The sequence below is a fragment of the Ceratotherium simum genome, chromosome 38 (assembly GCF_057802395.1).
Source record: "Ceratotherium simum simum isolate JZ-2026a chromosome 38, ASM5780239v1, whole genome shotgun sequence".
NCBI lineage: Eukaryota > Metazoa > Chordata > Mammalia > Perissodactyla > Rhinocerotidae > Ceratotherium > Ceratotherium simum.
Window position 1 is genome coordinate 2,737,731 of NC_141937.1, and position 11,951 is coordinate 2,749,681.

The 11,951-nt window shown below is 48.9% G+C and overlaps 1 protein-coding gene across 1 annotated transcript; it reads left to right on the forward strand.

Moving 5' to 3' along the window:
* Positions 1 to 1,905: 1,905 nt before the first annotated feature.
* On the forward strand, positions 1,906 to 3,357 carry GPR31 (G protein-coupled receptor 31). The gene has a single exon (XM_004440554.3). It carries the CDS (start codon positions 2,077 to 2,079, stop codon positions 3,019 to 3,021), a length of 945 nt encoding a protein of 314 aa, XP_004440611.2. The 5' UTR covers positions 1,906 to 2,076; the 3' UTR covers positions 3,022 to 3,357.
* The last annotated feature ends 8,594 nt before the right edge of the window (positions 3,358 to 11,951 follow it).

An 11,951-nucleotide genomic window follows, 5' to 3' on the forward strand; every position in this document is an offset into this window, starting at 1 on the left:
ATATATAAATAACATGATAGAGACTCTGGTCCCGGAGGCTCGAGGGGGCTCCCCTGATTGACAGGCACTGTGCGTGTTGTCACACATCAGTGCTGGGAGAGTAACGACATCCCGACCCCCCAGGGGAGGACAAAGGAAGCTCCACGTTGATCACTCTCGGGACTCGGCTCCACTCCCCACCTCTCCGCTGATCCTGATCAGCATCTTTTCTCTGTAACACAGCACAACTATGAACATAACAACCTTCAGTGAGCTCTGTGAGTCCTTCAGAGAATTGTCCAAGATGAGGGTGGTCTTGGGGACCACCACACTCACAGTTGTGTGAGTCACGGTGGAGGTACCAGTAGAGACATTTCTACAATTCCAGATGCCTGGAGGACTCTCCAAATGCACCTTCTCAGGAAACAAAGACGCAAGTGAACCTGCACGCAGAGATGGGGTGATGTGTGGGCTGGTGGTCCAGCTGGAAAGGAAAATCCTGATAAAATTAAAGCAAAAAGGAATACAAGTCCAATTACCTAAAATATGCAAATCAATAGCCCTGGTGGGCTTCTAGAGATTCGGACTTTTTATGAACACAGGAGTGAAGCTGTTCCAATTGGGAGGCAGTAGAGCAGCGTGGTCAAGACCCCACTTGAGAGATGAGGTGAGAGGTGAGAATCTCGGCTGGGAGGATCCTGCTCGCACCACTCACTGGCTGTGACCCTGAGCAAATTACCTAACCTCTCTGTGCCTACACTTCTTCATCCATAAAATAGAGCTTAAACTTGTACTTACTTCACCTCATTGTTGCACAGTGTGTTGGGAGATAAAAAAGAGTTTTGTTAAAAGTCTAAGCATCAGATAGTGGTTAACAATGACGAGAGCAAATGTGTTGAGCACCCACGATGTCCCAGATACAGTGCAAAGTGCTTTACCTGTATCTCAGATACTCATAAGGACCCTGCAGGCAGGCGTGATCATCTTCACCTCTCGCGTGAAGGAGCTAGGGTGTGCACACGTTCATTTACATCCCCCAACTCACACTGCCACTAAGTGGGAATCCAGAATTAGAACTAAAGTCCATTTGACTCCAAAGCCTAAACCAGGCTGAACAGAACCAAGGTGAATTAGGGTCATTGGGGGGTCAGGACCAGGGTGAATTAGGGTCAATGGGGGGTCAGGACCAAGGTGATGTAGGATCGGCAATGGGTGGTGACGACTGGATCATTCAATATTTATTGACATTATGTGCCAGGCATTGTTTTGTCACTGGAAACAGAGTGTGGCCCTGGGCTCATGGACCCGACATTCTAATGGATTCTATGCATCTTGGCCAACCATCGATTTTACTATGCTTTCAGGGCCCTACCGAGACCCAGCGGTCTAGATTCTAACCCAGGTAGTGCAGGAGGGAGGGGAAGACTCCTCAGCAGAAAATAAAGTTTGACAAAATAAAAAGGACAAGCGAAAATGGTCAACTGTGAAATGTCCAGGCCATCCCAAATCCCCTTCCAAGTGAGGCTAGGAACCAGATCCGACTGCCACTGTGTGAAATCGAGCCATGTGCAGAGGATCTCAATAAATGTCCTTCATTTATGAAAAGAAAAGCTTCCCCATGAAACATATTCAAAATAGAGAACAATCTTTTTGGGTCAACCATTAATTTTAATTTTGTACGGACAAAAAAGTGTCCATGTAATTAAACTTTTCTGGTTCCTTCTGCAACAGCAGCAGATGCACAGCTGTGCTCACCCAGAGGTTCTCAGGACATTATCGCTTCAATTTAATGCCAGATGATGTGAAGTGAAACACAATTTCCCCTTTTTTAGGGCAAAACAAAACAGAACAAAAGTGCAAGGGGATTTTTTCCCTCCGCCCTGGTCCTCTTTCCACCAAAAACATTGGTTTGCTTTTGATTTTATTCTGATGCTGGGGCAGCATTTTTTCTTGTTGAGAAAATGCAGAACTTGTGTATTCTGTGGCAAGAACAAGACTTTTTCTTTCATTTTGTGTGAAAGAGCATAACCAGAAGTCCTGGTTCTCTGCACTTTGCTGCCACTTTTGCATCGTCTCCAGCAGCAGAATCGCAGCGACATGCCCCTGGCCAACTGCTCCGTGCACAGCAGGGCAGTGGAGGCGTCGGTGGCCACGCTGCTCCTGCTGGAGTGTGGGCTGGGCCTTGTGGGCAATGCCATCGCGCTGTGGACGTTCTTCTTCCGTCTAAAGGTGTGGAAGCCCTACGCCGTCTACCTGTTCCACCTGGTCATCGCGGACCTCCTGCTGACCGTCTGCCTGCCATTCCACGCTGCCTTCTACCTGAGACACAAGACGTGGAGCCTTGGACACCCGTCCTGCCAAACCCTGCTCTTCCTTCGGGCCCTGAGCCGCGGGGTGGGCGTCGCCTTCCTCACTGCGGTGGCTGTAGACCGTTATCTCCGAGTGGTCCACCCGAGGCTCAAGGTCAACCTTCTGTCCCCTCAGGTGGCCTGGGGGATCTCAGGCCTCGTCTGGCTCCTGATGGCAGTGCTCACCCACCAAAGCTTGTTCATCTCTGAGGCTGAGTGCCCCAGTTTTGCACCCCGGGGAGATTTCTCCTTCAGCCTTATCTGGCAGGAGGTGCTCTTCTTCCTCCAAGTGATCCTTCCCTTCGGCCTCATCTTCTTCTGCAATGCCAGGATCATCAGGACTCTCCAGGGGAGGCTCCGGGACCCAGACAAACAGCCCAAGCTGCAGAGGGCCCAGGCGCTGGTGGCCGTGGTCGTGGTGCTGTTCGCCCTGTGCTTTCTGCCCAGCTTCCTAGCCCGGATCTTCCTGGCCATCTTCCGAGGGTCGGACAGCTGCAGGGTCCTGCGGGCTCTGGTGCACTCGTCCGACGTGACCAGCAGCCTCACCTACCTGCAGAGCGTGCTGAACCCCGTGGTGTACTGCTTCTCGAACCCCGCCTTCAGACACTCCTACCGCAAGTTCTTCTACACTCTCAGAGGCCGAGGGCAGGACGCAGAGGTTCCGGGCTGCGACCTCAAAGACTCCTATTCCTGAGGACAGAGAGCTCACTCGCCCCTGTTTTTATGAGAACTACCTCAGATCCAAGTAATAATGACCATTAGTTAGGATTCTGGAAGAAGAGGGAATCTTGAGACTGCACTACCAAGATAGAGACATAAACTTGGACATAACAGCAACAAATGGTAATAAATACTTTGTTTACCAGGATTTTCTTCTGCTATTTCACACAACAGAGCAGCAGATCAAAATTAGGAAGCCAGAGCCTCCTTTTTACCTGACGATGGTTAAATGGCTAAATTGAAGACTCGGGCAGCTGCTGCATACCCATTCTCCAGGGAAGGTGCCTTGATGGATCAGCAGTGGAAGAGAAGAGGCTGAGAGCTGGTTTTGTTCGGAGTCTATTTGGTCCTGGCAAGTCAGTTTAATTTTTGTGCTTCACATTGTAAATGCCAAAAATCTGTGCTTTCTTCTCACCTATTGCACAGACTTGTGATAACTGACATGGGAAAGTGGGGACTTTGGGGATCAACAAAGAGATTCAGGGTGTGTAAGTTGTCTTCCATGCTCGGCTCTCTTTAGCACATAATGTTTTTAGTTTTATAAAATTTCTCTTCATTTGTATAGATGATACATTACATCAAAGAGAGCACAGCTAGTTCCCCAGTTTATTCTAAGAAACACTTTCCTACTAATCTCTCAAAATTGCCTCTAGAAATTTTTTTTTACTTTGAATGTCTAAATGCCTTTAAAATGTACTTTGCTTCCCCTGCTAGAAAGAAAGTCACAGTGATTTACACCTCCTGGGAGAAATGCACGGTGTGAGATACCAAATTGCCTGTGCACTGGTGATTTCCAATCCTAGACCGTGGATAGCTCATGCAGAAGGGCACCAGGGGCTGGGGTTGGAGGTGGTATCTGCCGTCTCTGCAGGTGGAAGGACACCACAGAGAAGGTGGGTACCTCCTCCAACCCCAGTCCTGGACACTCTGGCGCTGGCTGCAACTTTTCATCTCAGGCCTCTTAAACTATGCTCCAAATTTCTTGCACGTTATGGTGACAAAGGATTTTGAAAGTCACCTTCCTAACTGCCTTATCTCTCATTCTCTGTTCAAACCTGGAAGTATGGTCCCAAAAAAGAGTCACCAAAATGCTTAGGGTCTACTTTGTCGTGACACTGGTGCCATGCAGCTGCACAGCTGCCAGTCTCACCTGGAGCTGCGCCTATGTTGTCCACACGGAGAAACCACTGCTTTCCCAGGGGGGCGTCCCAGGATCTCTGTAAGATGTGAGGTTAAAAGTGATGGCATTAGGTCTTAGAAAGTGGCAAAACTCCCTCCCATTCCCAGAGCTGTGTGCCTACCAGGTAGGCTCCTTATCAGACCCAAACTTGCGTGTTCCTACTGTTGTGCTTCTGACGTGTGAAAACCCACCCAAGGGCGGGAGGGTAATGCCCCCCCCCTCCCATAGCTCCCCGGGGCCGTGAACTCCAGCAGCAACACTTGCTATTTTCTCAGGTTTTATTTCCTCCTGAGTGAAGAGAATTTCAAAGGACTCAGGAGGGAAGTGTGCCCAGAGGACGATGTGAAAAGTCTGAATAAAACTCTCTGATGCAAACAAGTGCTACGCCATGCCTGTTTCCTTCTTTCGGTTGAAAAGAAACGTCTCATTTTTCTTCCCCTGAACTTACTGCATATACAGTTTTAAGTGCTGCCTTTAAACAAATCTAACATTTAACATAAATATTTTCCATATTATGATAAACTCCTCACAGGCTTTCTTTACTTGATTACCCAAAAATCTACCCAGAGGATGTTTCCTAACCGTTTTCCTGCTGTTGGGTGTATAGATCCGTAACTGTCTACACAGGTAAATCCACACTGTGGAGTCACATAGCCATCCACCAGACATCACTGCAGCCACATGTGTGCTCCCTTAGGTGGGACAAAGCCAGTCAGCAAGCACTATGCACCACCAACTCCTTCCCAAACAGACAGGGCCCCGGCTGGCCCTTCACTTGGGAAGGCCGTCCCCTCCAGGAGCGCTGTGGCTAGCTGCTCTCTGCACCTGGCCCGCCCACATCTTAGCCCTGGAGAAACGGGGACATCTCCACAATGTTACTGCCTCTCGGGCTCTTGCTGACCATTTCCTGGGCGGAGCCGGCCGCCCTCTTCTTTGCTCAGCCGTGGGCCTAACGCAGCGCAGCAGGCTGGGCGATCAGGAGCTTTTAGAAAACCCTCGTGCCTGGGCCAACGCCGGCTGTCCTGACTCGGTCAGGCTGGGGAGGGGTCTGGGCACTGGTATTTTTTCAGTTCCCTCATTAATTCTGTTAATGTGCAGCCAGGGCTGAGAGTCACTGGGTTAGAGGCCAAGGTCAGGGCCTTTGGGTCAGCCTCCTGCTTTGTCACTTCCTAGCTTTGTGACCCGACAAATCACCAAACCGCTCTGAACTTTCCTCTTGTGTAAAGTGAGGACGTAAGCCCTGACCTGTGGGGTCACTGCGGGGATTAAATAAAATAATGCGTACACTCCTGCGGAGCACCCAGCCCAGCACATCAGAGGCGTTCAGGAGGGGCTTCTTCGCTATTTCCAAGGGACCAGTTTATCCCGTTATCTTTGTTGATGCCCCAACCAGCCTGGGGTCCTTCGGGGACTCAGCTTTTCACTCACACACGCTCAACACAGATCCTGCACACCATGGGCGCTCAGTGAACTGAACGGTGAAGAATTCTGCTAAATCAAAGGTTGATTACTTCTTCAAAGATTCTTTCTTCTAGTAAATCCTTCCGGATCTTTTCTAAGAATTCTGACTCAAGTTTTATTCTGTGCGTCTGTGAAACGGGACAGGTTTTTTGTGCATGGGAAGGTTCAGGATCCTGTGAACGCCTGCCTCTGAGGATGTCTCTTTGGCATCCTGTCCCGTCACTCCTACCAAAGACACCCTGAGAATACTCTCATGATTTTCTTCCTTAAAGACCCAGAGTAACGAGGCTCTTCTTCTTCCCCAAATTACTCTCTCTGAGTAAGGAAATGACTCAAAAGGAAAGTGCAGGAAGACAGCAGATGACGGGCCTCAGAACCGCAACTATTGTGCTGTCAGCAGCAAATTTTAGTTTCTTTTCTCCTGTGACTCACTTCTTGTAACGAAGCAGCTGCAGCATCGTGTCTGTGGGTCTTGCAAATCTCAGCATTGTCTGAAACCTGCATATTTGGTACAAACAGCCAGGAGCCCAGATTGTACTCTGACTGATGAATGTCTTCCCTTATTTAGATAATGCTATCACTGTTTTAAATGCTGTTAACCTGGTCGTTTCTCTTTCCAAAATCCAGTAAGGCACGGATTCCTCCTTGGCCATAAATGCGTCCTCCAAGTGCAGGGCATTTTGCATGGAATGTTCTAGTCTCTGTTTCTTGCACATTCTTACTCGCCTTTTCTGGTCTAGCCCCTGAGACCTGCCTTCTGTGTGGAGCCTCCCTGATAGTACCCCACCTGCACCCCAACACAGCACATAACTCATTCCCCCACCTCCAGACCATCCTGTGGTGCTCAAGTCTGCTTCCCCTCCGTGTTGGCTCCTCGTAGCCCAGATAGCGTCAGTTCATCTCTGCATTCCCAGCACTTTGCCCAAGGCCCGGCACACGGTAGACACTTAAAAGATTTGTAGAATAAATAATAAATGAATGAACAACTGGACCTAATTTAAAGTTAACAATTTAACTTTATTAATTATGTAATAGGTTGTTTTTTTAAATATACTTTGAAAGTCTGGGTCCAGAGGCAAACTTAAAATTATATCTTAAAAAATCTTCTGGGAATACACTAATATAAATGAAAATATGATAATTTTCATATTTATTGGAGAAAGCTTGCCTCTATATTTTCATAAGCATTTCTGCCAATAAGTCAGTAAACAATTTCGATTCATTTAGGGTTGAGATAATGAATGGACTCCATGTTCACCTGTGGGCTTGTTTAGGGGCTGTGAAATGCATCATGTGACTCTCAGAGACTTCTAGAACACAGTGCTAGTGTTCATGGGATCCCCAAACAGTAGTCGTCCTCGAAATGTCTCTTTTTTTTAAATTGTGGTAAAATATACTTGACATAAAATTTATCACCTTAACCATTTTCAAGTGCACAGTTCAGTGGCATCAAGCACATTCACATTGTTGTGCAACCATCACCGCCATCCATCTCCAGAACTCCTTCATCTCCCAAAACTGAAACTCTGTCCCCATTAAATAATAACTCCCCCTTCTCCCCTCCCCCAGCCTCTGGCACCACCATCTACTTTGTGTCTCTGTGAATTTGACTCCTCTAGGGACCTCATATGAGTGGAATCATACAGTATTTGTCTTTTTGTGACTGGCTTATTTCACTCAGCATAGTGTCTTCAAGGTTCATCCACGTTGTAACATGCGTCAGAATTTCCTTCCTCTTTAGGCTGAATAATATTCCCTGGTATGTATCTACCCCATTTGGTTCATCCATTCCTCCATCAGTGGACACTGCGGTTGCTTCCACCTTTTGGCTATTGTGAATAATGCTGCTGTGACCATGGGTGTGCGCACATTTCTTCAAGGCCCTGCTTTTGATTCTTTCCCGTGGGCACCCAGAAGTGGAATTGCTGGATCATATGGTAACTCTAGTTTTCATTTTCCAAGGAATCACCATACTGTTTTTCACAGTGGCTGCACCATTTTACATTCCCACCAACAGTGCACAGGGGTATCAATGTCTCCACATCCTCACCAGTAATTCTTTTCTTTTTTTTATAGTTGCCACACTAATGGGCGTGAAGTGAGACAGCCCTCTTTGAAAATCAGAGAATGCTCACTATCTTCAGGGACTAAGAAGAAATCCCTGTACCAGGATCCTGGAAACTACAGCTGGGCCCACAATGAATTCATTATGAGGCCACACCGTACTCACTCAATCTCAGTGTTAATTCTCTTTGTCACTGAAACCATAGGCAGAGGACAAGGGAATTCTAGCAGAGAAACCATTTCCTGGATGGCGGAGACCGAGGACCTTCTGCGATCCCCAGGAATTAGAGCTGCCCCATTTGCTGACCGTCATCTGACCCCAGGCGCTGCAGTCAGAACAGGACACCAGGCTGCAGTCCCCTGGACGAGGAGCTCTTAGGCCTTAATTCGAGTCCTAGCTCTGCCGATATCTGGCTGTGTGACCTTGGGCACGTGGCCATGTGGAGTCCACATTTTCACCTGAAAAATGATGACTCTTTCCTCAAAGGACTGTTGGGATGACTAAGCTAAGGCCCTTTGTAATCGGGGCCCCACAGAGCCCCTGGGGGCGGACTGGGCTCCTCGGCAGCCAGCCCCGCCCCACCGCTGTGGGAGAACCATGCTTCCCTGAGCACAACACGGAAGATGACGACCTCTCCACACTTGACACCACGGGAGTTTTCAGTGGAAAGGAGACGCTGAAGAGGAATAATAGTTTGTGGGTTGTGATCAGAAAACAGGAGAACGGTGGACCGTAAGTGTCTTCTCTTTCCTTGCCATCGGGCAGAGCTTCGTCCTCCATCCACGTCCCAGCACGCATCCCGTCCCAGCCTCCATCCTCCTCCTGCCTCTCTGTGCAGAGCACCCTCACTCCTGTTCTCAGACACTTCAAGGCCTGGTCCCCTGAGCCATCACCCTTTCATGAGAATTACAGGGACGCCTCCATGGCCCCGGCTGGCCCTCATCGTCTCTCCTCCATAACCTGACAAACTTCCCATAAATCCGGCAGGCTGTATGAGGATGTAGACGGTTTACACTCACACACACAGCACGTGCTGAGGTGCCATCACAGTCCAAAATGTTAAAGGTACCAATGCAGCAGCAATAATATGTGATTCTTGTTTACAAAACTTGTGAGGTAAGCAAGGAAAGTATTACCGTCCCCATTTACAGATGGGCAAACCGATGCTCTGAGAGGGTCAGGAGCAGCCAAGACCACACGGTCACTGACAAAACTGGGGTGCGAGTCCAGATCTTCGGGCACTCGTCTGCGGCTCTTCACTTAGTCTCCCATTTTCTCCACCTTATTACCTTGCTCTTTGGGCCACTTTTGCTGACTTTTATTTTGATTTTCCTCATATCCAGGGTGCACTGGTAACCGGCTCTCCAGGTAGCAAAGACTCTGACGTGTAGCGTTCGTTGATTGCCGCAGTGTGCACGTTCCCGCCGTGGCTGACTGTAAGCTGCCAATAGGTTTACCACCTGCTTGCCAATTCCAGAACGTTACTCACTAGTCTCCAGCACACCACTGCCATACCCACTCTCTCCCCTCTCGTGTCCTGGCCATCAGTCCCTGGGAATGACGTGCATCCTACTCTCCCACCTCGTGTCACCCATGCAGACAAGAAGACCGGACAGACTGAAATACACAGAGCAACGCACAGAAGAACTTCTTGCAGACCCCGTGGGGAAACGTCCACTATGGGCTGGCAAGGAGAAGAGGTTCAAAGTTGATGCTTGGGAAGGTGTAAGATGCCCAGACCACCAGACTCACCCACATGCCCTCCTCCCGGGACCCACCCCAGACTGTGGCCGGTCGGGGAACGCGAAGGAATCTTTTCTCATCAGTGCAGCCCCTGGATAAGGAGCACAGAGTGCTTTCCACGTTTTCATTCAAAAGGGACATTTGTTTAATGGACCACTTCGAATCCGAGGTGACTGAGTCTTCATTCTGTGACATTTCTGCCGCCTTTCAGTTTACATCGTCAGCAGGTTCTGGGAAGAATTGTGTGAGGGAGATCACAGGCCAAGACTGCACCCCAGAGGGTTTCCCGCTGTTCCTAAACGCCAGGGCAGCCCTTGCAGACGGAGGTTCAGAGGGGGGGGACTCGGGTGTGTGTGGGGTGGACGGGCGTGTGAGGGAGAGGAAGAGAGAAGGTATCAGACCCCGACCCATGCAGGCCCAGCACAGCCGCTGCCCGTCACTGCCCACAGATCCAGGTCTCCCTGTCTCCTGCTGTGTAGATGGGTAAATTATCGTCCATCTCAGAAGTCTTTAAGTGGCTGCCCAGAGGCTGCGTTCAGCCAAGGGACAGATTTTGATTGGTTCACAAATTATTTTTAAATTTTAAATTGCATATTATATGTAGTTAAAAAAACAAGACTCTACATTTTAGAAGTCTAGATTTTCAGCTCTTCTTGAAAACGAAGATTTTCAAGCCCTGGGTCCAGATTCCCCCAAGCACTGGCTGGGATGGAGCCCCCCAGGAGGTGGCCTGTGCCCATCTCAGCTGACCTGTGTCCTTTCCTGGTCCCTGCAGGTGTCATCGTGGACCCTGCTGCACACCTCACTGTGTTTCAAATGCTTATCCAGTTTTCCTTCCTCAGTCAGTGTGATGGTTACTTTTATGTGTCCACTCGGCCAGACCATGGTGCCCAGTGACCATCAGACCTAATCTGGGCGTTGTGTGGAGGTGCTTTGTAGAGGAGGCCAACATCTACAATCAGCTGACTTTGGGTAAAGGAGGTGACCCTTGAGAATGTGGTGGGCCACAACCAATCAGGTGAAGGCCTTGTGACCAAAAACCTGAGGTTTCCTGGAGAAGAAGGAATTCTGCTTCCAGATTGGAACACAGAAACCCTAAGCTTCCACCTACCCTATGAGTTTCAGACTTGCCCGCCCCCATAGGGGCGTGAGCCAAGTCCTTTAAGTAAATCCCTCTATCTGTATAGGTATGTGTGTCTCCTTTGGTTCTATTTCTCTGTGGAGGCCTGACTGACACATCCTCCAGCCCCTGCTGTTCTGCATCCCTCATATCAGAGGCAGTGGTTTCGGTGACAGCTGTCAGGGTAGATTTTCAAGATTTACTTTTATCACTTTATTTCCGTCTTCCTCGCCTCCGGTTTCCCTCATGCACGTCTCCTTTGTGCTCTTAACGTCAGACCTGCACCAGAAAAGGACCTTCATCCCCTTCTCATCCAAAGTGTCCTCTGTCCTTTAATCCCCTTGTTCCCCCCATGTGAGCACGCTGACCCCGACTTTTCTCTTAAACCTTCCTGTACCGACTCTGAGACGGTCCGTGGGCCCCAATGCATGTGCATTTGTTTCTCTTCTACATCAGACTGAATGTTCTTGTGTTCCATGCACACCGTACGGGGTCAGGGTGTGTGTCTGTGCAGCTCTGTCAGACACGAACATTCAGCACAGAGGGCAGCTCTGGTCTGACTTCTGGACAAACGCTCAGACTCTCTACTGTCTATATCTTTACATCACACTCTTTTCATTTAGCAAGAGAAAGCAGCCAGGTCTCACCACAAACCATCCCCGCTTAACACACACGAAACAGAATCACCAATTCTGAGCTACATGCTTTTGTCAGTTAAAACACACCCAAGATACATTTCATAACAGTAATTATTTCTGAATTTAAAAAATGCAAGCGAAAGAAACCCTCTTTAAGCCTGAACAGGAACCTGGGGTGTGAAGACATTGGACATTTTAGAGAAAATGAGTGTATTTTGGAGAAATGATTCCTCAAAGCTGGTCAGGAGCTGGGCTTGGGTGGACGACGCGAGCCTGGGGTTTCGGTTTAGAACGTGCATGCCGGGGTCAGCTGGAGCAAACTCCCCGACTCTGTGATGACTCATTTTCCTCACGTTTACTAGAACTCTAAAGCAATCGTGCTTTTATTTTTTAAGACTCTAATCCAGCTGCGTAATAAGGAGCCTGTTATTATTATTAACAAGGCTGGAAGACTCCTATGATTATACTATCTTACCCACAACACACTAAAAGCAATTAGAGGGCCGGCCTCGTGTCTTAGCGGTTAAGTGCGCACGTTCCGCTGCTGGCGGCCCGGGTTCGGATCCCGGGCGCGCACCGACGCACCGCTTCTCTGGCCATGCTGGGGCTGCGTCCCACATACAGGAACTAAAAGGATGTGCAGCTATGACATACAACTCTCTACTGGGGCTTTGGGGGGAAAAAATAAATAAATAAA